Source organism: Poecilia latipinna, unplaced genomic scaffold, assembly GCF_001443285.1.
Source record: "Poecilia latipinna isolate Pla-1442-1.1 unplaced genomic scaffold, P_latipinna-1.0 Scaffold1283, whole genome shotgun sequence".
In the NCBI taxonomy this organism is placed as follows: domain Eukaryota; kingdom Metazoa; phylum Chordata; class Actinopteri; order Cyprinodontiformes; family Poeciliidae; genus Poecilia; species Poecilia latipinna.
The window spans coordinates 90871-118508 of NW_015113899.1; the positions used below are offsets into that span (position 1 = coordinate 90871).

General features: G+C 40.8%; 1 protein-coding gene and 1 long non-coding RNA gene across 6 annotated transcripts in view; both read right to left on the reverse strand.

The window, feature by feature from the left end:
• Positions 1–132: 132 nt before the first annotated feature.
• LOC106961263 (uncharacterized) lies at positions 133–15550 on the reverse strand. 2 transcript variants are annotated; one of them, XR_001427735.1, is made up of 3 exons: positions 14651–15550; positions 13888–13943; positions 133–2498 (listed from the first exon to the last, which is right to left on the reverse strand). It is a non-coding gene; the product is annotated as an uncharacterized LOC106961263 (long non-coding RNA). The 2 variants fall into 2 exon arrangements; XR_001427736.1 differs by lacking the exon at positions 133–2498 and adding an exon at positions 11867–13360.
• Positions 15551–16391: 841 nt separating this feature from the next.
• The window catches only part of mrtfab (myocardin related transcription factor Ab), a 54624-nt gene continuing 43377 nt past the window's right edge, over positions 16392–27638 (reverse strand). For 3 of the 4 annotated variants that reach the window (XM_015054861.1, XM_015054864.1, XM_015054862.1), the window contains 10 exons: positions 25798–25982; positions 25316–25487; positions 23623–24027; positions 22540–23484; positions 21493–21696; positions 21322–21414; positions 20254–20394; positions 20008–20103; positions 18586–18646; positions 16392–17860 (listed from right to left, as the gene is read on the reverse strand). In XM_015054861.1, coding sequence (XP_014910347.1) covers positions 17283–17860; positions 18586–18646; positions 20008–20103; positions 20254–20394; positions 21322–21414; positions 21493–21696; positions 22540–23484; positions 23623–24027; positions 25316–25487; positions 25798–25982 — 2880 coding nt within the window. In that variant the 3' untranslated portion in view covers positions 16392–17282. The remainder of the gene's footprint in view (positions 17861–18585; positions 18647–20007; positions 20104–20253; positions 20395–21321; positions 21415–21492; positions 21697–22539; positions 23485–23622; positions 24028–25315; positions 25488–25797; positions 25983–27638) is intronic. The other variant, XM_015054863.1, reaches the window with a different exon arrangement.

Here is a 27638-nt window from a genome sequence, read left to right on the forward strand (position 1 = left end):
AATCCTTTTCAAAAATAAAGTTTAAAAAAAAAGAAGTAATGTTTACCTGAGGTAATGTTTAGAGGATTAGGCTATAGAAATAAATGAAGAATGAATGGAAGTCAATGCAAAGACAATGCATGATTAATTTATTTTTAATTTTAATTTTTTTTTTTTGTTCTTCTCTTTGCATGACATGTATTTAGTATTACGCAAACCGAAGAGACAGAATCTGTTTGCGTTGAAGTTCTATGACCAAATGCTTCGAGTGTGTTTGTACATACACACACGACTTTCTGCTTCTTCTTCTGCTTTTGTTCTGTTTTTTTCACAAACTTCAAAGATAGAAAGACATGGTGTGTGTGTGTGTGTGTGTGCGTGCATGCGTGAGACATTTCTGCATCTGCATGGCTCACAGAGGACAGTCAACATCTGCTGCAGTCACTCCTGCTCATCATGTACGAATCACTTCCATAATCGCTCACACACTCTCCTATTTCCCCATCAGATTTCTCATCTCTTGCAGCAGTGTGACTTCTTCCAGCCTCATTGTTGCCTGTATATATAAATGTGTGTATGTACTCCATAAGCATCTTTTTTTTTTTTGTCAAAAAGATTCAGGAGTCAGCAGGGTCCAGCTCCAGCTTTCCGTGGTCTTTTGTCTAAATCAAAACTTGCGCAGCAGGTGCCAAAAACCAGGAGCAGAGACTGGCAGCCAGCGCTGAAGGAACACACAAACACCTGCAGCTCGACACATTCATTACGAAAAAAATAAGCACACATGTGAAAACAATGTGTGTTGTAATTAAACTATTGCTTTTATGTTTCTGCACTGCATACACGCACAGCCATAAATGCCACTGCTGAGGGCAATTATTGAGGCTTATTTTCTCAAAGTAAACCACCACTTGTGCAGTTTTTAATGGAATTATAAGTCAGATTGACAAGAGGCGTTTTTGTTTTGCCTTCCACTAATCTCTCCCAAAATGCTCCAGTTCGTGTGCCGAAGGAGCAAACTTGACTCTTATTCCAGTTTTCTCTGTGTTGTATTCTGGATGCTGGACCCAGAGAGAGCAATAACAGTGTGTAATAGGAGGGGGAAAAAAGAATAGAGGTTTATGTGGGGCAGCAGGGAGGAGGCCGACAGTCGAAAAAAGAAGGAAAGGATAGAGAGAATGAGATGAGGAGGATGGTAGAAAGTTGGAAGAATGGCGAGTGGGGAAAGGCTTGGCAGAAGACCAAAGAGGAGGAAAGAGCAACTTTGAGAAAAAGGAGAGAAAACTGAATTTGCAGCGGGAGGAAGAAGAGAGAGATTAAAAAACACTTTATAACCAGAGAAGTAGGATGGTGTGAAAAGAGGGATTTATTAGGCCATTAGAGTAGACATGGAGGTAGGTAGGCAGAAATAGGTAGGTAGAGGTAGATAAGTGGAAGTAGGTAGAGGTAGGTCGGCCGCAAAATGGAAACTACAAACCAAATCAAACCAAACCAAACCAAACCAAACCAAACCACAAAGGGATGCATAGCCCCTCCAGTGAGCTCCTAGTCTGATCCAGGGTCTGCACAAGGTGCAGTATGTCTATAACACATCCAGAGGACACCACCCAGGAATCATCCCATTCCAATGCCCAAATATTCTCAGTTGTGTTACTCCGAACTCACCCTAAAGGTTCAAAGTATACTTCCTCACCCAGCTACGCTATATGACACAAGCTCTTTAAATTACTTGTGGTGGATCTGTGTTCCTTTGTCTATGACCCATATCTCTTGACCATATGTGAGGGTTAGGACATAAGTGGAAAGTTAGGTTCAGAGCTTGACTCAGCTTTTCCTTGACCACAACAGTGTAAACATGAATCTTTAGCATCAATCATGAACACATCAGCGTACCTGATGTGTACAGTCTTAGTTTCAGGCAAAGTCAGTCTCTTTCCAGTTAACCTTGACAGCTTCACCTCTCTGAAGAATCAGAGGTTGGAGGGCATTTCAGGAGTTTGCATATTCTTATTATCCAGAAGGCTAAGCTGCCCCTGCTAGGTTCTTACAATGTAAATGAACTTCAGGAGAAGGGTTAGGATTCTGACTAAGAGCAACTAAACCCTAACCCATTTCATTAAACCACTAAATGATCTGTAGCAACCATGTAGTATTCTCACCTTGAGTCGAAACTTCACTACCGACAGTTTATCTCAACGTGAGAGCACAGCGTGTCAAAAACCAGTTTATGGCTGCTTGAAGCTTTTGCAACTGCCATCAGATATAAACTCAGCTGTGCATTTTTTCATTTGAAATATATCTTTAAGCCTTCATTCTGCTGAAGCTGCTGTCTGTCGTGAAGACATGAAAGAGCTTCCAGAGTTCTCCGAAGCAGAAGTGCCACGATCAGAGGGAACTCCTTTATTGAGTTGATCCAGGAGATGCTTTGATGCTGCTCAGCCCAGGAAATCAGGTGAAATAGAAGACAGGAGGTGTGATGGGAAGTGACCCTTTAACTTTGACAACGGGTAGATGATCTCTCCCTGTAGGCAGGAGTAGGAAAACAGGTTATAATGCTGTCTTCATCATGCTGCTAAGTCCTAAGTTTAAATCAGAGTTAGATTATAAAAGAACATCTCCTGTTTCAGAACTCTGTAAAAACAAAGAGTACAACACAGCTGCAAACCAACCAAGACATGCATGCCCATTCAAACTGACAAGGCAAGCCAAGGAGAGTATTAATCAGAGAAGTACTCAAATGGATCATGGTAACTCTGGAGAAGCTGTAGAGATCCACAACTCAGATCGGAAAATCAGTCAAACGGTTACTATCTGTCCTGCATTTCAAAGGTCTGATCTATATGGAACATGGACATGAAAACCCTGAACATACAGCAAGAGCTACAGCACAAGGACTTAGGTTAAACTCATGCGTTAGACTGGCCTACTCAAAGTTCAGACCTGGATTTCCTCAGAGAATCTCCATCTTATCTGACTCACCTGGAGCAATTCTACAAAGAAGCCAAAATTTTAGACTCCAGACGTGCAAATATGGTGTAGAGATCCACCAAAAGGCTAACAGCAGTACTGCAGTGAATAGCTGTTTCTGCAGCGTATTGACTGAATTAATCCATACTGTATGCATACATGAATACATGTACAGTACATAAAGCCTCAGATGTATCCAAACAAGAATCAGGAACAGCAAACACAGATGTTGAGGACAGTTTGACCAAACAACCATGAAAAGGCCCAGCTGTCTTTCTGCTTAGTTCATCGATAAATGTTTTGGGGAAAGAAAAAACACTTTAACGTTAGTGGGTCACAGATACCAGCTCACTGTCAGCAGGGGAACAAATCCATCCATCCATTATCTCTATTGATTTATTCTCATGAGGATCACAGAGCAGACCTGGAACCTCACCCAGCTGGTATCGAGTGAGAGGCAGGCTACACTCTGAACTGGGCCAGTGTAAAGCGACCATTATTTTCACATTCAACCCATTCAGATGTATGACATGCAAGTGTAAATCCAGAACCCTACCGCTCTGGAAAACATTGGTGATAACTACTTTATTGAAATTAATTTTTTCTTTTGAACAATTTACAATGTGCAAAACAGAGTATCTGGTCTCCAAAATAAATTTCATTTTTGCCACAGATCAGTTCAAGTAGTAGCTATACATGTTCTCCCTGTAATGAATCAACATGCATTCAATCTTTTTATTTCACACAAAGCCATGTTTTAGTCTTGATTGAGCTGATAGGACAACAACGAAACAGAAAGATCAAAGGTTTTTTGAGAATTAGTTCCCAGCATGCAGCAGTATTGACCTGCTTGAGCCATTACTGCAGGCTCTGTTTAATGTGTTATGGGCACGGTTTTTATTAAAGTCCCACCTCTTTACACACAGGAGCACATGCTTTGTGTTATGCAAAACAATGCAGTTTTGCTTAAATGCTGCATTATGAATTTAATGAGTTTGTGAAATGGATTTTTCCCCCTACAAGTGGGGTAATGTGGAGCTTGAATAGAGACTTCACTAGTGACAAGTAGTCAGTGTCTTTTCTGTAGTAGAAAGCAGTTAAAGTGATCTAGATTTAAAAAAAAGGAGAAAATTAGTGTGATAGGAAATCAAAGCTAACAGATATTTGGAGCTGAGTCCACATGAGAATAAGCATTCCTCTTTACTAACTACATAAACTTGTAAGTTATTTTTACATCCCATTGTTTCTGTATTAGACACATATGTGTGTTTCTGTGTTCTCAAGCTAATGTGCATTAGCAAAATCATGCCAGGTTTTTATTGTCATTTCAATAATACACATAGCCTCCAGTGAAATGAATGACAGTCTTCAAGACCATGGTGCAAAAGGCAAGGCACAGACTTCTTAAACCTAAACATAAACTAAACCTAAGCTAAAGTAAGATTCAAATGCAAACTTACAGCAGCAAGAAAGCAGCATGAAACAACAAAATATATAGCTAAAATAATTCGTAAGGGAGTTAAACAGTAAACAGGACAATGTGTAATTTGCAAAAGTGACCAAGTGCTGGGCAAATTTATACAATCTAGTTCATTACAAATAGTGTGTTAGAATAAATGAATACAGTTTGGAAGCCAACAACCTAGTTACATGGACACCATCTGTTTTATCAGATTTTAGCACTTTAAAACGGGTAAAACCAATCATCTACATATATTGAATAAATATTTGTCACTGTTGAATCAGCATCAAAAATGGTTCAATGTCTTCCACGTCTCAAGGTTGTTTGAAAGTTATCCAAACAGACTCATGATTTGCTAATCCGCCAAACAAATTGTGCATTGATGCAACATACGCCTGACTAGGTTGGTATGTTCCACCACTCTTAGAAGTCATTCACTTCTCAAGCTTATGATATTCTGACATCTTTTTACCAAAGGAAGGAAGACTGTCAGCAATTTAAAAAAACTCAAGAGAACTAAAAATAGCCTACATGGAGCTAAATTAATTTATTCTGTTATTAAGAATAAGAGAATTTTAAAAACAGGAAGGATCAAACCTAAAACATTCTGTTCTGTTTAATGAAGTCAGATATCACAAGGTGTTCGCTCATGCAAAGAGGTTTTAATGAATATCAATTAAGTGCGTTATTTCAGGCAGTGCTTTATATGCCGTGGAAAACCGTCTGCATGCTAAGGGTTTCAAAACATTACAATAAAGCAACAACAGAAATTTTTACCCAGCAAAGCTAATAATTAACTTTGTGGAGGACAAGGTTTGCTTTGAACGGGAAAATGTTTTCATCTGCAAACATGCTAATAGAAACTAGACTGGCCTAATAAAGTGACCTGCTGGCATGGAGTTCCTTGTCACCTCTACACCGTTTTGAGGAGCTTTCTTGCCGCTTTAACATGTCAGCCATAAATTCCATCCTATTACTCCGTCTTATCTGCTTGTTCAATCGAATGTGAGCGTGTGTGTAAATGAGACTAACTGCCTGTTGGCCCTGCTGGCGCACAGTGTGAGATCAGAGAACAAAGACACAGAGCCGTTCTGATGTTTCTGAGCTGAAACCGTTTGGAGTTAGATCCACACACTGTGGCTCGGCAGCTGACGGGACACAGAGATTTGTTTTAAAGATGTCTGACCAGATTAAGCACTTGTTAATTTACCATTCACCTTGGCATGGCAGGGTTTGGTTTGTAGATTTGAGCAATAAAAGGAAAAAACACTAACTTTTTTTTTTAAACTTTGCCTGCAGAAGAATTTGAATATCTTCCACTGCTGTCGTTTGTGCTGTCATGCTGTTAAGCAGCAATGAGCATCCAACGTCACATATCATCTCCAGCTTTAATAGGAGAACTTGTGGTGACACATTAATGTGTGCTTTGTTTTCTACGCACCAAAACATTTTCATTTTCCACTCTGCTGTCTGCACTAGTCAGCCACAATATTTAACACCGTGCCCCCACAGGGCGACTGTGCACTGGCACAGTGTGCTCTGTGCCACATAACAATGGCACTCCAGCTTTTACAGAATGTCTGACAACATCAACTTTTAAGTGCCGTTACAGATTCTTCTTAAGAATTAGTATTTAGCTCTTTGAATAATTTTTAAATTTGAAGCCGTTTTATTTTAATCGCACTCCAAGATGACGTGTCAACTGTTTGACCTTATGTAGTCAGGTTTGTGTCTTTCCAAATTAGTGGAAACATGTAAATTTTTTACTTAATAGCAAAGGCTGTGAAGACTTTTGTAAATGTGATTTGTGTAGAATTTTGAGGAAAAAGATTAATTCAATCAGATTTAAAATAGTTTATTTGGCAGAGAAAATGCACAATAACACCTTTGTAAATGTGCTAGGATTAGCCAAAGGGTTATTTTTCCATCTGTTGTCCCTGGACAATGAGTGATTTATCTTCTTAAACAAGGCTAACATGATTTACCTACACACATTTTGTCAATACGTACAAAAAGTACAATCAAAACAAAGCAAGGAAACTACACATTTTGTTGCAACATATTAAATTGTGGAAAATGATTTAGTGTAGAAATAATATGTCACTTTAAATAACAGTAGGACAAAACAAAAGGTGTGGCACGGGGCTAAAGTGTTGTATTTTTTTTGCATACCTCATTCGTTTGTTGTGTACCTGCCACTTGCACACAAAAGTTTCTTAAGAAAAGCAAATGTGAAGGGAGGAAGCAGAACTGCGCCATAATTAATCTTCACCCACATCAAAATAAGAGCATGAATACAAACCTCTAACTATTTGGAGAATTTTGATAAAACTTCCAACGCCGAACTTTATTCAACTAAAAGTTTACAAAACAGGCAAGTAAATTAGGGCTTTGGAATTTATTCAGAAAATTTTAACTTAAGGGAAGCTAGGTGCACTAAATATTTCAAAGTTAGCAAATGTGCAATTAAATGAAAAATTAGATCCGCTATTAGCATTAGCAAGCTAGCTCAAGTGCGCCACCACTATATTCAACAAATAAAACTAGAAAGGTATAGTCCTGACCTACTGTACAGATACAAGTCAGTACAATATGTTGAGCAGACATCATTGACTATTTGCAGTTCAGTCATTAGAGGCTGTAAGGTGACTGATCAGTGCTGGTCCTCTGACTGTGTGCCTACACTTAGTCAACTGATTAGAAGCACAAAGACAAAGAGGTCAGCAGAGCCCACAGGGCTCCCCATCGCCACACACCCCGACAAACACACACAAGCCAAAGTCATTGGTTTCAGTCAGGGGTTATGGACCAACACTGCCGTTGTTTCTGTTTAAGGGAAAGCAAGAACCCAGTCAAAAGAAAACAAATGGCTGTAGGTTGGAGCCAGACCAGCATGAATTCTGTGATTTATAAAGATGTATTTTGTTTTAGAAATATGGTATTATAAGTACTACAAGACTGGAAGAGTTTAGAGCCAGACATTGTTGTGGCTGTGCAAATTCACTAAATTTTGTCTTTGTTCTCCTCAGGTGAACAAAGATTAAGTAAGAAATTGATATTTATGTCAGGATAAAACAAGCAATATGATATTTTAAAATTAAAAAGCACAAAAAAGGCAGGTTGTCTGAGGTTGGGTTATTTAGAGACAAGGACAGTGCACACAGTGGAAATATATGTGTGTGTGTGTGTGTGTGTGTCTCCATTCCCACCAGACTGTCCTGTCAGCTGTGACCTTTACCAAATCAAAGAAGATGCAAATATCCAGCTTCATTTGGGTCTATTACAGCTGCACACGGCATCTTATAGAAGTGAATGAGCTGCACACAGGGACCCAGTGAGAATAACTGTCAGTCTTCACGGCCAGCTTTGATTAGCAATTTGAAGGGCCTGGGCCCCTGACTCCACTCAACAGATACAAATCAGCCCTGACGCTGCTGCGTCCATTACCGCCATCATTTCTGGAGAGATTTGTGATTAATCTCATTTCCCCGCCGTCTTTGTCTCCCCCTGCCCTTCTGCTCTCTCCTTTCACACAGCTTTCACACACACACATATATATATATATATATATATAAAACTTACACAAACACACTTACTGCATCCAAATCTGCTTCTCGTTGTGACCTTTCATGCTCACCAGGCATGAGAAGGAAACCTACTTCCTGTAGCCAAAGACATCAAATTATAAGAAAAGGGTGTTGTACTTCTGATGATATTTACACTGATCAGGATGAGTTTAAACAGACAGACATAAAATCAATTGATAAAGTCTAGTCATCGATTTCTATTCAGCCAGAGACTTTTCTGACCTGCAGCTTGAAAAGGTCAAGATGTCAACGCTTCCTGTCAAAAAAGCCAATCACAGAACTGCTTTTTGTTCTTTTTGTTCTCAAAGTACAGATGAGGTTGGACATTATAATCCATTAGCGGTCAGTTTTCCATCTCATGGATTGTGGTGCTTTTTAAAATAGAAATGTTCCACATGCATTCAAGAGGAAGTCCAACAATATGTAGATCAATTGTCATACACTTTTCTGAGATTTGGTTACGGGTCCAGAATCGAAATTGAGATAGCATTCTCCTCAGGGACGCTCCGACAGATGCTGGGAGATCTCAAGGTTTCCCAAACCCAGAAAGAAACGTAGTTTTCTTCTGGTTTGACAGGGAGAAGCTGCAGCTCTACTCCAGATCTCCTCACCCCATGTCTGAAGAACGGACTTGACCACATTTGGCTGTGAATAGTACCAGTGTATGCTCTTCTAAGTCTTCTCCAGATCCGTAAGATGCATACAGACCAGACAGCCAATCTCTCCTGACACTCCATATGACAAACCATGAGGGTAAAGATCAGGCTCACTGTTAGACAGCCAGGACAGAAAACCACACTGCCCCTAAAGAGGTTCACTGGTAATTGTTGTCTTCAATACTTTAGGGTGAACTTTCTCAGAGAAGAAATGTGACCCTTTAAAGGTTGGAACACACTCTCTGGTGCCATTTCTTTTTAATGGGACCAACACCCCAATCTGCCACTCCACAGACAACCGACTAGTCTGCCATAAAACTCATTCCAAACAAAACTATCTTGCAGGTGAAAGTGAAGGTTTGACATCTGTGAATCACTCTACTGCAATGAGGAATAAAAATATGAGCACTTTTTCAATCTTTAAATACTCATGGTAAGGTTTTTCTCTGCCTGCTGAAAAAATACATTCACTCTCAGAGATTTAATCAATCAACTACCTGAAATTGATGAGATTTTGTTGAAAGATACGTCTTAGATAAAAAATTATAATTCAGAACATAAATTGGGACATTTCCAAAGATATGCAATAACCCGCAACCTGAACCTGCCCTCCAATATCTGCTTTGATGTGTTGTATTATCGTGCAACTTTGCCATGCTAAGCAGCAGGCAGATGAGTACCACTGACAGAAACTGATTTTAATAGGAAGCAGCTATTTTTGTAAGTTCTCCACCAGCTTTTTCCTCTTCAGTTAATCACAAACATATCCTCTTTTTTCTCTTGGGTTTCCACAATGCCTTCTCAATTTCTCCCCCCATTTTTCTTTCTCACTGAGGTTTAGTTCTTACTCCCCGTTTTTTTTATTTATTTATATAAATATATATATATCTTTCCCTTCATCTTACCTTGTAGTTCTCACTGAAGGGCTGGCTAGCTGTTGCTCCTCATCAATGTTCTCCTTCAAGATTTAATCACATACTGTAAACAGTCGACTGCACCTTTTGGCTGCAGGTGCATCTATGTCAGGAGGCTCCACTTCAGAAGATGTTCCTGCAACAGGTTTCTCAGGTTTGCATCTGGTCTCCCTTCTTTGGGCGAAAGAAACGGTTTCACTTCATCTTTTACCTCTGCTCAGAAGTAGTGATTCTTGTACCTTGTTTTGCATTAACAAAAAAAAGATGGATCAATCATTGTGCTTTGTATACACTATCAATTTTTTTTATCATTTACATGTAAATAAAGAAATGCATTTCAATCAAACTATTTTCATTTTTAATTTAATTGAAATGTCTGTTCAAATATAGCAGCAGGCTAAAAGTAATCATGGCTAGAAAATAGAATATTCATAGTTATTTGCCTTGGACCAAGAATAGTGCCCAAGCTGCAAGGGCTCATGCTCAATGTTGCTTAATCTTCTCACACTAGCCTCCAACAGAGTGGCTTTGGCTGTACAAACACCATGGTCCGTGCTCGCTTGCCTCTCCAAAAGCCACTTGAGTGCAGTGACGGCTGCGATGACATCTGCTGTTGTAGCTGTTGAAGAGCTGATCTCCTTTACGAGTTGCTCAAAAGGTGCGAGGATGGTCAGCACATTGTCCATTGGCTCCCACTGGTGTGCACTGAGTGTAGCTGGTAGCTTGTGCTCGGCAGCATAGGTGCCAATAGGACGTCTCTGGTCCAGCAGTGACAGCAGCATGTAGACCGTGCTGTTCCACCTAGTTGAAGCGTCTTGTGGCATTCTTTTCTTCTGCTGACCTAACTGTGTTTGTATGACGTAGAGTTGGGAATGCTTAAAATATCCAACAATTCTCCTTCCTGTTGCAACAATGTCTGCGATTCTGCAGTAAATCTCCCTCGTTTCCTACGGATTGCAGTGTGTGTGCCAGGCAGGGTAAACTTGTAAAGTTAGCATCATCCAATGTTTTGGCCGTATTACGATCATTGTCCTGCAAAACAACATGAACTCTTGCATGACAGATTTCCCAAAGATCCAACATTGCCTTAAACTCTGCTGATAGATTAGCAGCAGTGTGAGACCCCAACAATTCCTTACACTGTAGAAGTACTTGATGACGTTCCAATCCATTGCCCACAACATGCACATTAAGCTTACATCAGAAATCCAGTTATGTGTCGTAAAGCAGAGTGTCTTTGCATCGGCTTTTAGCAGATTGCAGATGTGTCTGGATAACTTGGCTGAACAACTCCGGTAACGCAACGTCTGAAAAGTATCTCAGACTCAGCACATTATATTGTGGGCTCAAGTGATTCATCAAGTTTCTGAAACCCCCATCCTCAACGACTGAAAATGGCTGCTCGTTTAATGCCATGAATTCCAGAACTTTCTTCGTAGTAGTTGTGTTCTTTTCACTGCTCATAAGAGCCAACACCGGGTCACCAACTAGTTCTTTGCTTCTGCTAGCTTTAGCTTGATTGCTTTGCTCAAATGGTGCATGCAGCATGGTGGTTTCTTAAATGATGTAGGATTGAAGGTTTTGGTTGTGGCTTCACCACGACTTACTTCGCCCTTACATGAATTGCAAATTGTGATATTTTGCGCTTTTTTTTTCTTCAAAATTGTATTACACTTTCAAACCGACGAGATGGCTGCTCCGAGTGACCTATGATAACTCAGGCAGAAGTGACATGGCGGGTGGTTCTCCAAGTCAGGCCTCTCTGACGGCTGAGCAAAAGGGGACAATGGATGATTTTTAGACAAATAAGATCAACTTCACATGGAAGTATCACCGGTCACCAAAACTTAAGGAAATCAGGTCCACACAAGTTCCACAGGAAATGAATGGAGAGTGAGCAATGTCGCCCCCCATGTGTCACGCCCTTAACAAGGCTTCTATAGTCTTTCTAAGAGAAAGAGGCCCAGAGCATCATAGATCTTCCACTATATTAAGAGAGTATGAGGTGCTTTTCCACAAATTAATCCAACCAGACCACCCAGTTGGGATGTAGAAAGCATCTCCTGGTTGTTATGAAGTCATCTTGCTGCAATTGGTTACCACCATCCCCTCATGGTGGTAGCATCATACAGTAAATTTGGGTCATTGTCCAACCAATTGGTCAGTAGGTGAAAAGGGTGGACCTCTGTGTCAAGTCATATTTGTACCCGAGGAAGACATAAAGCCATGGGTTATTAATGAGAAGATCTCAATTTAACCTCACATATTTCAATGTGAGGTTGGAAAGTTTATGTATTTTGGAAGTTTTTTTTTTTGTAATTTGGAAGGTTTATGTATTTTTAATAGATCTTTACCAGGGCTGCCAACTAATTTTGCAGTTTTAATAATAACCCAAGTTTATCAAAAGTGCCATCTCTTTAATTTTCTTTTTCCATCTGCAAAGTTGACATTAACCATTTTAAAGTCATGGTAAGCTCAGATAGCAGGGATTTAATACTTAAATGACTGACTTTCAGTAACTCTACCCTCAACATTTTTCAGTAACAAATCAGAGAAAGACTTCCATGTGAGGACATTTTCTACTGCTCCTAATAACTGAATGTTAGCACTGTAATAATTCATGACTGACTTACAGAACAATTGGTTTGATTACCTCTCTGTACTCTGCTCTTACCGAGCGTCTGGACCGATGCTCCCTTCCAATTAAAACGCCGAGGTTGTGTCCGCTCAGGCTCAACCGGTCGATTATTGATGCTGCCATCGTGATGAACCCTCTCCAACTTTGTTCGCCCATCATATCCATTCTCCATCGTGCACTGATCCCATATCAGATCGCTCACACACACACAGCGTTAAAATATCAAAGCCAATGAAATGAGAAAAAAAAAAACCCCTCAAAAAACAGAAGATTGAAAATGTATGGTTTTCTGTTTCCGTTTTATGTCTGCCTGACACAATCATTGATGCAGAGTGGGATTCCTGCAGTGGGTTACGCCTCATAAGATAATCATTCTTCCATGTTCACATGAAATATTCCTTTTTGTAATCAGTCTCCAGTCTGGATCCCCTACACTGTTACATCCCAATTCATATGTTTGGCTGTCGTGAGGTAAAGTTCCACACAAAGTTCCACATTACATTATGATAGGCCAACGAGTACACAACCAGTCTGCTCCCTTAAACTAGTCCACATTTTTATAGTTAAAATTAATTTGAAAAATGAATCAAAACTTGAAAATATTTTGAATGATCTGTGTTCCTCTAATTAGTTAATTAAGCTGGTAAAAGTTCCTCTACTGACAAGAGTTGAAAGGATTTTTTTTCAAACAACTTTCCCTGTTAATATCTTCCCATATTTTGTTGGCTTATTCGCAAATGTCAAGTTGAAAAGCTAAGCTGATGACATCATATTTAAAAAGACCTGAGGCTGTAATTGATATCAAAGTGTTAAGCAAAGGTTGTGAATACTTACATAAATATAATTTCAAGGGTTTCTAAAGACTCAAAAAATCTTTCCCCACATTGTCATAGTGATATTTGTGTGTAGAATCTTTAGGAAATATATTAATTTAATACTGGTTGGAATAAAGATGTAAAAAAACAAAGTGCTGCATGAATACTTTCTGGATGTACTATGTTGCACATTAAAATCTTTTGGGTATGACAGTGCTGTCTTCCTCTCCCTGCCTGACACGACTTGCCTGGGCAAATGTCAACAATCACCTCGTCCTCCATCAAAGTCGTCGCAGTAGCAGCACGATCCACCCAAACCTGACTGCTCCTTTCACACCATAAAGCCTAACAAACACGAGAAAGGAGACAAAGCTAGCATGACAAGCAGAAAGGTTTGGTTCTAGCTGCAGCTCAAGATCTGATTGGTTCCTATAGGGAACAAACAGAAAAAGAGTCCTTGTTGTTTAACCTTCAAAATGCTGTGAGAATCTTTTCTATTCTTTGAACAACTATAAGATGTACTTAGAAAAGTCATAAGAATCTGTGTTCAAAGATGCAGGCCTAGTTTTACCAAGAGGCCCACTTGACAAACTGTCTCTTCTCACATTTCAATGTAAGTGCAGCCAAAAACAGGCCAAAAGTATCAAACAAAAACACTCACAACCACAAAAAGAAAAGATGCTTAAAAAACCTGAAAATTTATTGAACTCTTTGTAACCTTTTAAACTTGTCTTGGCCATTTTTGTTGGTTCTCATTGACTTTTTTCATTATCAAAACACTGTGGACAGATTTGTAAAGCTATTTATTACAGTTCAGTGACGCTGATGTGTTTAGACTTTTTTGTCCTTTCAGAGAGCACAGTTTTTCTCACCGTTCCAGTGTTCACTCCAAATCCCAGCAGTTGCCCCCTGGCTTCATCTCTGGCTCCTGGCAAGATGACATTTTTAATGTATTTATCAAATTGTTGATCTGTTTTTTTAAATGAGGAAAGCAGCCCAGAGGGTGGAAAAGTCAGCGCTAGTTAAATCTATCAAGCTAAAGAAAACTATATATATATATATATATATATATATATATACACACACACACATACACACACACACACACCTTATATATAACTTAATTTCTTTTCTTTTTTTTCAGTCAGGATATTTGAAGGTTTCACTCTCAGGAGGAGCGGTGTTCAAGTTGGGTTGTGCTGTCACACCATTAGTTTCCGAAATCACATTAATAAAATAAAATAAAAACTTTCAAAGCTCTCGCGGGGTCAGTCAGTGCGACGTCGTCGGACCAAGCACAGAGTAAAGGGTTAAATACCTTTTTAAGACAATTATGAATGAAATTTAAAACCCAAAATTTACGTCCTATATACATTTCCACACAAATGTATGAACGTAGTCAAGCCAATTGATAATAAATTTGCACTTACCCATGCTAGTCACAAAACGCTAGCCAGCTAGCAATGGCCTCTACTCACTAAGTACGACTCGAACATTTGCCTGACAGAAAAGTCCCGTGAGAAAAAAACCCAATAGACAAGCTTTTAGTACTGTCAAATTTAAGACCTGTGATTAACATATTAAAGACAATCTTCATTCTTTTTTTTAGTCTTAATTTTAGCTACATGAATTTACCTTTTATTGTTCCCCCATTTGCCTTATTAAAAGCTTTCATCGAGCATGTGACGGGATCCTGTCAGTAGGTTGTGGAGCAGAGAGGATCTTTAGCCCTGTTGGCGCTGCAGCCTTTCGGAGCTCACTGCAGTTAATTAGTGGCATGGCCTCCGGACTTTTATCTGCTCTGTGAATGAGAGAGACATCACCGGCGCTGCATCAGGGAGCTGCTGCGACCTTTGTGTGTGAGCTGGTTGCACATGTTGCAATCTGGGTGTCAGATAGGCTGGGACCTCGTCGGGGAAGCTTGGAGGGATGGTGGAGGAAATTAGGAGGGCAGAGGAGGACTTGGTATTAGAGCTCAATTAAGACTATTAGAAAGAGAAGGAAGAGGAGGGGATGATGAAGAGGTCTCTTACTGTTTCTTCATAAAAAGAGCTTTTTGATTTTGGAGATTCCCATTTTTTCCCCCTCCAAGTTTGTATCCCAGGTTTACCAAAAAGCCATACGAATACTTATGTGTCTCAAAGTGGAGGCTGAAAGGAAGGGATAATCTGTTGACATGGCAACTTACAACCGCACACACTTTAAATCTGGCCTTTATGGAAGAGGGAGGTTAAAAAAAAAGTTCAGTTCTCAGTTTGCCATAAGCCATGTGGGGGACACAAAAAAAAATCAAAAGATCTTCTGGTCAGATCAGAATGAAACTGAACCAACATGGAAACTGAATGTGGTCAAATAAATAAGTAAAAATAAACATGCTTATAAAAATTAAATTTCTATGATGAAACACACAGGTGGCAGAATCATGCTGTGGGAATGTTTTTCTTCCTGCAGGAAGAAAGAGGCTCGTTAATGTGGAAAATGGTGCAGCAAAAATAAAATAAACACTAAATATAGAGCAAAAACTCCTTTTAAAAAATGATGAAAATATATTGATGCAATAAGGTGGTCTAGTCAAAGTCCAGAACTAATTTAACTCAATTATTTGTCTCCTTTTTTTGTCTTAACCGAGCACAAAGTATTTTACAAAAAGGAATTAGCAAACATTTCAGTCTAAGTGCAGCAAAAGCACACATATGTTTCTAGTCCACTCTGGGGGACTATAAAGAGATGCATCCCACACTTTTCAGATTTAGATTTTCAAATAAATTTAGAAAACTTTGGATCATTTTCATTTTAATTCACAATTAGTCTATCATAAAATTCCAATTAACACGCAATTCTGTGTGAGTAGTTTTTGAAGGTAAACGTCTTAAAGGCAACAGGACTTTTCTCAATGATGGTTTCTGTCAGGCTGGTTTAATATCTCTTAGTATCACACAAGAAAGTTTACAAAACAGCCAAGTAAATTAGCACCAAATAAGATTTTAAATTACTTAAAAAAAAATAATAAAAACGGTTGGGTGACTTTCTCAAATGAACTTAATATTTATAGAGAAATGCTGAGAAGCTTTGTCAGTATTTAATTAAAGCTTCTTAGTCTCACAGACAGTGTTTGGATTCAAGATACCGTAGATTATTATTACTAGCTTAAAATACATTTTCCTTCCTTTAGTTTGAAAAAAAAAATCCAATTTCAGGTAGTTGTATTCAGTAAGTTCTTAGTTTTGGCGCCCTCTTGTGGCTGAAGTTAAATAAAGTTTAGTTTTTTGGGGGGGTTTTCAGAAACCCTTATACGGACAATTTACGAAATAATTATGTCATGGAAAAGAACTCAAGCAAACATATTTGTGTTTTTATTTTATGTTTATTTTTTTTCCAAAGTTTTTTTTCTTTATAAAATGACAAGGACCGAGTGTTTTAGAAGCCCCCCTCACTATGTTCCCTCAAAGCCGGCTCACTCGACTCTAAAGCAACCACCAAAGAAAAATAGTCTTATGAACAATTGATATAATATACACCCCATATACAGCAATACATAGTGGTCTACCATAATGTTACCAATAATACACAGCCTCCACTGAGGCTTCAGTTCAAATGGTTGCCACTGATATGGTTCAGTTCAACAGCAACCGACAACCAGTGATGATTGTTTCTTTGACTAGTGTGGGGGGGGGATCAAGTTGCCATGTTGGGGAGACGAGGCCAGCCACAGCTGCCTTTTGCTTTAAGTCCTACCAGCTGATCAGAAACACACTGGACTGGCCGCTGATCTGTCCATCCCGTTAAACCAATCAGATTCAGCATAAGTGCAAAGTTTAAGGAGGCACTGACACACTCTGCCGCCTTAAGAGGCGCGGTAAACGTTCCTCATCTTCGATCCTGATCTGTCCTGCTTCCGATGGGTTCATTTGAACCGGGTTACAATCAAGGTCCAGACACAGGAAGTCTTTTTTTGTTTTGTTTTTTTAAGCCTGGCTCTAACCAGTCAGCTGCTCAAAATTCCCACAGAATTTAAATTCAGAAAAAGTTCACTCCCCCTCGCTTCCTTTCTATGAATTCAACTTCTATGTTAGTTGCATATTTCATCTCAGCTCACATTCAGTAACAGCCAGCGACAAACCGTATGCGTTTGTGTGTTTGTGTGTGCGTGCTTTTGCATGTGCCAGTGGCAGAGACCACGTATAGAGATGTGTGCGTGACATAAAGACGGAGCCTGTACACAGTGTGGGTGGCGGCGGCGGCGTGGCGCCCCTGCCTGGACGGGCGGCTACAGACATGACTCCCAGTGCAGCTGCAGGTCCGTGCTGTCCAGGAAGTCAGCCGAGAAGACGCTGGGTGGCGTGTGCGGCGCCAGCGGCGTCAGACTCGTTCCCCCGTCTCTGTCGCACGCCGCCCCGCCCCCCCTAGAACCCCCGTTCTCTGCACCACCACCACCCCCGTTGCCCATGGAGATGTCCAGCCAGTCCATGCTATCGAGGGTGGGGTCGCCAAAGTCAAGCCCCGCAGAGTGGTGGGAGAAGCTCAAGTCGGACGTGTCCATGGGGGACGGGGGGTGGTCCAGGATGCTGGGCGTGCTCAGCATCTGGCTGTGCAGGTCGTCGATCAGCGTCAGGCCACCACCGTCGGGCTCCATGCCCAGCAGCGGTGCCCCCGTGGTGCTCTCCAGGAAGTCCTCCAGGCGCCCGCCGCCGCTGCCGGGCTCTCCTGCACGCAGCTGAGAGGAGAGGGTGTCTGTGGGGGTGGGTGGGGACAGGTGGAGGGGGGATGCGGGGACAGAGGGGGACGGTGGGTCGGAGTGGAGGGGTGCGAGGGAAGGGTCCGGGTTGGCCTTGAAGCCTGGGATTTCTGAAGGAAGACAGAGAGAAAGATAATCACCATGCGTGTCCTCTCAGGTTCAGCAGAGAGTTTTCCCTCTTTCTGCAGGTGTAGAAGCAGACTTCTAGGGTGGGGTTGTATTCTCTGTATGCTTCTTCCGCTTCCCTACTCTCATCTCTTTCTTTCCATTTCCTACCTTTTCCCCAGCTTTCTCCTTTTCTCAGCCTCCAAGTTCATTGAATTTGAAATAAACTAGGGGCTTTCAAAATTATTGCGTTAGTCCTGCTTTAATTCACATTCTTTTGACCCCGTTCAATTTCTTAATGCACAGGTTTCTTCTGTAATTTCACGACGTCGTCTGATGTTTGAACAGTATTTTCTTCTCTGCTTCAGCTGTTTCTCTATGGGGCTAATTTCCCATTTCTTAAAACAGTTTTTTTTCTTAAAACAGATGCACTCTCGACTTTTCTATGTGGCGCTCAGAGGACAAGAAGTACCCCAAAATTATTTTACTGTTGTAGACAAAACAATGTAGCAAAGCATCATTTTACATGTAGCTATTCATGACTGAAGCAACAGTAACTACTATGAACAAATAAAATGTTCTACATGTTACATCCTATTTTAATCAATTGACATTATTAAGGTATTATAGAAGTCATTAACACCTTGACACTTGGACAATAATTCTGAGTGCCACACTGCCGGACGGGACATGTAAAAGAACAAAAACAACAAAAGACCCAGACAGTTACCTCCACTCTTGAGCAGGATGTCGAACAGATCGTCCATCTGCTGGCTGTTCACACCGTTCTCCTGCAAACAAACGTAAAGCCGTTAAACAGCTACAGAAAAACAAAATACCGCAGCTAAAGGTTTGGACCTTCATGGGAAGTGGAGTTTGGAATTAGTTAAACAATAACAGTGCCTTGCAAAAGTGTTCATATTCTTTGAAAGTCTTAATCTTTTGTCACATTAAGCCACAAATTTGACTGTATCTTTCTGAGATTCTGTGTGAAAGAAAAACACAAAGGAAACAAAATGGTTTTCAAACCTCTTTACCAATATGAATGTGAAAGATGTGGCACACATTGTATTCAGCCCCCTTAGCAAATACTTCAATACTGTTCATATTCGTAAAACTCCTAAAATAGTAATACAATTCGCCTTATATGAGCCTTGGAGTTTTATGTAACGCATAATACATAGATCTTATTATTTCAATGTGAAACACTCATGCAGCCCTCCTGCAAGGTATTTACTCTATGGTGTTAAATACAAATACACACCACACTTATCAGATTTTTATTTTGAAAAGTTTTTAGCTATTTGCTATGAAATCTCGCATAAAACCAGAGAATATGAAAATGCTTAAGGAGTATGAATATGTTTGCAAGGCGCTGCAACTGTAAGGGTTGCAGTTGCCAAACCAGACTGAAACAATTTTTTTTAAACCCAATTGTTAATCGAAACACCACATGCATGCTGCATGACTCCGCTGGTGCACACATGGTCGTAGGAACCAGATTAAGAGTTTTAGCTGAAGAGCTCGCCCATCTGACACCAGTTCATCAGCAATGGACAAATATTAATAAATACATAAAAACAGCTTTGAGAGTATTTGCATGACATAACTGATCACTTCCAGCCTTCAGTGCAATGGATGTCACCTAAAAATAAGAATGAAAAACTCATATTTCTATCAAACATATTAAAACAGAGTAACACGATTTTTAAGTTTTGTTATTCTGTATCATTTTGCAGAATCTTTAAACGTTTCAAAAGGGAAAATACGTGTTTTTATTCTGCTTCCTTGGTCCCGAGTTGCTAAAAGCTTCATGCAAACTGAGAAGAATAAAATTCAACAATAAACACAGTTCTGCTTTTCTCATGACCGCTAACACTTGTCCAGTGATAGACTTTTTTTTTTTCTTCCTGCAGATATTTAATATTTAAAACAACCAGAGCAACTGAGGGAACAAGACAAAGAAAGCAGAAGTAAATCTGTCGAACAAAGAGGAAAAAGTGAAAACAAGCAACAGATGAGCTGTAGGTTGGCATTATTTGTGCGTCCAGAGGCGGATGTCAACTCACACAACACCAAAATGCAGATGGAGATGAAAAAACATTGATAAGTGCAACACGGATGGAAAGAAAAGACATGCTGAGGGACATACTTTAGAGCGCTGAGGAGGGAGGGAGGCGTTTTGTTTGGGGGAGGGAGGGGTGAACAGTGTGTGCCGGTCGTAAGGCAGACACACCTCCTCTTTCCGCTGGGAGCAGAGCGATGAAGAGACGAGAGGAAACAAGGGGAAAAAAAAACTTTACACAGAGTGAAGAGAGCCACCAAGAGACAGAGCCTGCATGCTGACGGGGTCTCTGCTGCAAAGGGAGGGCGGGGGGCCGAGGCGGGGGAGCGTTACCTTCAGGGAGGACATCAGGTTACTTTGGCTTTCGGAGTCGGGCATGTCGTCGAAAAACGGCTGCAGGCTGGGCGGGGCCGTGTGGGACAGGCTCGGCTGGGGCGACCCATTGGTGTCTAAGTGCAAAGCTGCCTTCTGTCCCTGAGGGGGCGCAGCAGAGAGTTAGCATAACACTGAGGAGAAGTGCATCATTTCCATGGCTGCGCAATTAACTGATTAGTCAGATAAAAAAAAAAAAAGGCAAATTCTGCAGATTCTTTTTCATCTAATCACTTAAGATAATTTTATCCTTTATTAGAAATACATTAAAAATACAAATAAATTTTTTAGGTAAGAAAATAAACATTTTACTGCCCAAATTTGCTGTAGTATAGCATTCCTTTAGTGAACGATTGATTATTTGTAGCAAAGGAAGCCATCATCAACATGTGAAAAACATGTTTGACATGTTTTTCAATGTGATGTTTATCTGACTATTTTAATAGTATTTTAGAATTAAATAGATAGCAATAGGCGCTTAATAGGTTTTTTTTTTTTTTTTTTTACAGAATTTGTACCATGCATAATTAAAACTATGCCACTTCAGGAGTTTTGGGAAAAACATAAGTAATTTTTTTTTTCCATCTTGGATCCAAAATATATACTTTTTTTTGTAAAGGGTATGATGTTCTATCAGCAACTGGACTTTTTAAATAGTCTGTATGCTGTAGTTAACGATTAATCAATTAACTAAATTAGTTGAGGGTTGTTTCAATCATCAGTTCAGCCCTAATATATATGAATATATAAAAATAAAACTCCAATCATACAGAGTGCAAACATACAGTTTGTGTGGATTTAATCTGTATCATTTATCAGTTTCAATTGTTACAATTAGTAACGAAAACTTTTGATATTTAAATTTTTTGCAGCACAACTGAATTTTAACTGCACCAGCACTGACACCTAGTGGATAGATTATAACACTGCATAAACAGCAGATGGTCCCTTGTTTTATTTTTTACATCTCTTGTCGGATACTAAAACAACAGAAATCATATCTCCTATAAACAGAGGTGTTCATTTGACCTTTTTGTCCGGTTGGCTCACTGGCTCAGCTACTGGCTGCTGCTTTGATTGGCTGTCGGTGCTGGGGAGTTTACTTGGACTGGACTGTAGTCTCTGTTAAGTGACAGACAGATGAGAGCTTAGTCGTTTCATGAAGAAGATGCTGCAGCTCGCTCTGTGGCGCCCCTTTACCTGCAGGGTGATGCGTCCATTGATTTTGGCCAATGAGGACACGCCGTTCTGCCTGTCTCTGGCGTGACCGGTCAGAGCGATCAGGTAGTGGTTGCCGTTGCTGTCGGTGACCAGCGTGGGCATGCCGTTGGCCTTGAGGTCCAATGCGATGGCTTGGGTTTGGAGCGGAGTGCCGTTCTGCTGGTTGATGATGACTGGAGTCACCTTGAAAAGAAAAAGATGAAAAAAAAAATGTTAACCTGATATTTATTGACTCCAACCTAGTGATGGAATTTATTGTATCCTTAGTGTAAATAAGGATTTTGATTTATAGTCAATTCTATAAATTTCAATTAACAAAATAAATATAAAACAAAACTGACAGTTTCAAGGGAAATGTTATTTTTAACATTTTCTCCACAGTTTCATAAGAGCACGAATAGATATGAGTAATATCAAAAATATGATTGAAGGTCGTTACTGTGTGCAGCTTATGATACAAGTCACACTTTACGTAAATGACGTTCCTAAGAAGCATATTTTAAATGGGAAAGTTTTTCAAATGTTCATGGTGACAGCCATAAAGTTACCTAAAAAGAAAAATTAGGGCCGGAAAATAAATCAATAACAATATTATATTGTCATAGACGTGTGATCAGTATCAGTAGACGATGCGTCTGATAGAATGGCTTTACCAGCTCAACTTATCACAGCCAGCTAAGAATTAACTAACTCTCACTCACTATGGTTACCTAGCAACAGCAGCAGTCTCTGGTTCTACCATCGTGCCTCATAACTGCTTAAAAATACAAAACAATGAGATGGAGTGAAAACTGCATGAAACAGGAAAAGTCACTCTACCAGTTTGGCAATGTTTCAGATATTTAAAACATTGATAAATATCGATGTTGACCAATATGAAACACCTATTCACTGACGTGTTTTTCTGCCATATCATCCAATCCTAAAAGCATTAAATAGTCACAATAATATCACCTAATATTGGAATGAAAGTCATCCCAGTAAAAGTCCATATCACCCCCCCTACTCAAACCACACCTGTCTCACCTGCTGGGCGCTCATTGCGGCCGTCTGCTGTTTGTGCTGCAGCCGCTGCTGCAGCCGCTGCTGCTTCCTCTGGCTCACTGCCGCCTTCTGGTTCTGGATCTGCACCTGAACCTGCTTCAGCTGCACCTGACTCTTCTGGACAGGGTTCTTCTGCTGAGCTGGGACGTCTACTTGTGTTTGCTTGACCTGGTTCTGCTGGGCCAGCTTCTGCTGGGCCTGGAGCTGCTTCTGCTGGGTCTGCTGGATGATGAGCTGCTGCAGCTGCTGCTGATGGAGCAGCAGGGCCTCTTTCTTCTGCTGCTGCTGCTTGTGTGGGTTGGCCTTCCCCTCTGAGTCTTTCTGCAGCTTGGCCTGCTGCTGCCGCTTCTGCTGCTCAGCCTGCTGCAGCTGCAGCCGGTGGATCTGCTGCAGCCTCAGCAGCGTCTCCTGGGAGCACTGCATTGGCTGGGCCAGCCTCTTGTCCTGTGCCTCCTCTGTCACTCCCTCCATCCCTTTCTCAGGCTCTGCCTCCTCCTTCACGGCCAGAGCGGCGCAGTTTTGGAGCGCCGGCGGCTGAGCAGATGAAGCTTTTATTAGAGTGTGGAGTTTCACCTCTGTGGGTGTTCTGCTCTTCTCGCTTCCCTCCTTCTTCACCACCACCGCCCCGGCGGCCATCTTGCCCTGCTCCAGCTGGGACCTCAGGGTCTCTACCAGCCTCTGCTTCTGCCGCAGCATCCTGGTTAGCTCCTCGATCTGCTTGTCCTTCTCCTGCAGCATCTGGTCCTTGTCCAGAGACAATGTTTCCATGGCTCCCGCAGCCAGGGGCTCTTTGGCCGATGACTTGGATACGCTGCAGGAGCTCTGGATCTCCTCCTTGACGACGGAGTAAGATTGTGGGAGTGACGCCATGTTTGATGGGTGCTGAGGAGAGGGGTGGAGCGTGAGCTGGGTGAGGGGAGAGGTCACCTAAAGGATGGAAGAAAGAAAAAACTGTTAGTAAAGGACAAACAAACTGATGCTGATTTTCAGACCTCTGCAGAGGTCACATTTGCCTGCGTGAATGTAGTCTAATAGTCTAACGCTGACAAACAGTCCAAGCCTCACCATTTCCCCAAACATGTCCCCATTGCAGCTCGTCTCATCGGGACTCAAGCCGGCCAACGAGCGTTCCGAGGGCGTGGGCGACACCGGAGGGCTGGAGCTGGTGCTGCCGAACCGCATGACCCGCCCCGGGACAGCCTGGGCCAGCGAGGACAAAGCCAGCTTAAAGCAGGCGCCGTCCGCCGGCTGGTGGTCGAAGGTGGGGGTTGTGTTTGAAGCCGATGTGGTGGTGTTGGTGGCGGCGGCAGAGGCAGAGGCCTGCTGGACCGACTGCACCGCGGCGCTCTTCAAAGCCGCCGTGGTGTTGCCGCTTTGCTCTTGGTAATTGCGGAGCCTCTCGATGAGATCGTTCTTGGTTCCAGAAACGGTCAAGCCGCGCAATTTCAGTTCTTGTTTCAACTCGGCGACCTGGAAGAAGAGGAACAATGAGGAATATCTCACCGCATGCAGCTGAACATTGAACATGTGAAGAGAATCGTCTGGGATTAAACTTGTAGAAATGTCATTCAAAAGTTGACGAGCTAACCACTGACTTACATCACTGAATTGGATATCATACAACTTATCTTGCAACATACATGCGCATACATGCTATGCATTGAGTCACAAATGTTGGTGGTCAGAAAAATGTTAGAGTAACGCAAAGAGTCAGAAAAAGGGACACAATGTTGTGATATTGTCTATACTATGACTAATGATAAAGAATTCAAGGATATCACATTTCACATTAAGTTTTAACAAAACAAAAATTAATTGAGAAAGTGGGAAGTAGGTCAGCTATGGTAGCTTGACTGTGACAACATGAAAGTGTACATGTGTTGAGCAATTTGGTGTGTTTCAGTTAGCACTAAAATAAGACGACCCACACTCCAGATCATCAGTAGAGCAGATGCTCAATTGAGTTAATCAACCACCACTGTGTTCAGATGGCCGCTGATTAATACAAAATAAACATCAAGTCTCAAAACAAAAAACTGTAACAGACAGAAGGTTCTGTTTTTTTAATGTATTGTTTTGTGTGGGAAATGTTTGCCTGTTTAGAGATGTTGTAATTACTGCACTTTTGGATAGCGGGAGCTGTTGTCAGTCAGTTTCCACGGCAACAGGTCTGTGTGTGGAGTAAAGCCGACTGAGCGAGACAAACAGTAGTTTTGAACTGCTGTCATTTCTAAAAGTTCAATACATGCAAACTGCATCATTTGTTCATAGAACATTGTGATATTCAAACAGTCATCAAAATATTTCATAAAGTCTAGGAGTATATCTTTCAATTTTAGCAAATTATGACTCCTACTTCAGCAATTACATCAAATTAATGTCCAATATAAAAGAAATGTGTTTAGTTCTCTCTTGCATCTTGACAAAACCGACAGAAACGAAACTGCTTATAGATTTATATCTAGGAAGAAAATGTATTTAACATCTTAAAACTTTGGCAATTTTCTCAGCTTTAACTGAAGCCATATTTTAGAGCACAAAGACGAGAAACAAGCATTTTTGTGTCAGACTCCTGCTCAACCCGCATTGGAACAGTCTGGTTTTATGGACATGACTATGAATAGTAATGGTGCCTTCAGGTGTGCATCACTAGCTCTAGTGGCCAATAGCCGCTGTCCAATCCAGTTCTATAGTTTAACAAAAGCTTAGTTTTTAGAGATAAATAAGCTTCACCACAGAGTAAAGGTGCTGAATTTACTTTGAATTCATCCAGGTTGGCTGGAAGTGTGGTGGGTTTGGTTCCCGCCGCTGCAGCCTGGCTCTGACGGGCAGCTGTGGTCTGAGCTGAGGGGGCCGTGGTCGTGGTGGTGAGAGCCGTGCGGGAGGGGGAGGGGCCTGAGCTGGAGGAGGGAGGCTGATCAGCTTGTGGCCTGTGTGGTGAAAGAAAACGGCACAGAGTTTCAAACATCTCTCCTCACAGAGGCGCCCATCAATGCAAATAAAACCCAGATAAAGCAGCTGCTAACAGCGCAGTCCAACACTACAATCAAAAACTTCAGCTTCCCCCGTCTGCGTCTGCACCACAGGCAAATGTTTACCGACACGCAACATCGAAGGATCGCTTTTAGCTCGCACTTCTGCTTTTAATGACACACTTTGTGAACTTGCTCTAAAATGAGCTAACCACAGCAGAGGGGAGGACACCCATCAGTCACACACAAAGCTATGCCGGACGCTCACTTAGGAGGGGCGGGCAGGATGGTGTGGTAGTTGTAGTGCTGCTGCTGCTGACTGAGAATCTGCAGCTGCAGGAAGAGCTGCTGCTGCTGGAGCAGCTTGGCGTAGGACGAGTCCATCTGAGGCGGGCGCTCCTTGTCGGCCTTCTGGTCCGGAGGGATGTACTGGTGGTACTTCAGCTTCTTCACCTGTGGGGCGGAGGACGGGACATGAGCAACTTTCGCCATGAGAGACTCCGTCAAAGCTCGGAGGCTTTCCTTACCAAACTATTACACAACGTGACGCATTCAAGTTTGTAGACCAACAAACTTGAATGTGTTTTTTATTGGAAGTTTATGTGATCGATCAACACAAAGTTGAATGGCTATCAATGCCTTTTATTTTTAAAAGAGAATAAATAAATACAGCAAAACCGTCAGAAGCGGCGATTAATCTGATTAATCGTGAGGACAAATTATTCAAATAATTGTCAACTAATTTAGTTATTGATTAATTGTTAAATGGAGTCTACAGACTCAAAAAAGGCAAAATACTGAAAGAACATCATATTAGGAGTAGTAATAAGCCAAAATTGTAAAACAAAAACACATTTAGCAGTAAGTTCTACCCAGAACTACTCAAGTGGTATAACTCTAGCTTCCTCAGATTCAAATTATGCAAAAAATAATTTAAAAATTTTCCATTAAGCACTTTTTGCTATCGAATTATTAACTGGTTAATATAGAAAATAACCAACAGAACAATAAACTGTATTGATGCCAAGACAAGCAGAAAGGGCCGAGCTTTTCGCATGTTGATGATTCAAGTATCTTTTCGTTACACGTGCATCCTTCACAACAAATGATCAAGTGTTCACTAAATGAAAACTGTCATTTTATTTTAGGTAATATACCGTTTTTCTTATTTAAAAAAGGAATTTAATTATTAATTTGTTTGCACCTTTTAATGCATTTGTGTGTCAGGAGGGTCGCTTTTACAAGATGTCAAAAGTGTAGTAAAATGTACAAAATATGCATATAAAATATATTGGTAAATAGCGGTTATCAGCTAGAAGAGCCAAATTAATATCAGATATCAGCCCAGATTTTCATATTGGTACGTTCCTACTTAAGCAAAATGTTTCCAGGTTCTTGGATTTTTGTAGTTATTTAGATCTGAATAGAAACTGAAGATTAAATTAGACTAAACATATACTTAGTTTGGATGTATTTAATGTGCAAGAAATTTTCAGTATTCAACTTGCTGATCAGAGTAAGTTATGGGGACATTGGCTGATGTCGGCTGATTGATGCGTTTCTACTGGAGTCAAAGATTTGCAAAACACTTTATTTCTACAAGAATATACAATCATGCATTATGTTACTCCTGTGATACACCTATACATTTCTTTATGTTGGTTTATCACATAAAACCCCAAGCAAATGAATGCAGTTTGTGACTATGATGTCACAAACACAGATCTGGTAAAACACAGACAGATGTCCGACTGTGTCAGTGTTGAGTTCACTGTGGTAGAACAAAAAAAACAAAAAAAAATGGTATTCGTTCCTCTTTTGATGCAGAGTTCTCTGAAAAAGAATAATTAAGGTCATGCTAAAATGTCAACGTTACCGAGAAAAGCCTTTCTATACATTTAAAGGAACAGACACCGAAAATATCAGAAGTCCTTCCCATTTTGATATTTCTCACAGTTTTCAGGAATAAATTTACTAAAACAGAAACTGAAATTAGGCCAAAAAATTAATAAATAAAAAAATATTTTAAAGCTGGACACAAAAAACAAAAAAACGGCAAAATAAATAATCAGACAATTGGTCACTTTCTCAATTTTCATCAGATTTCCA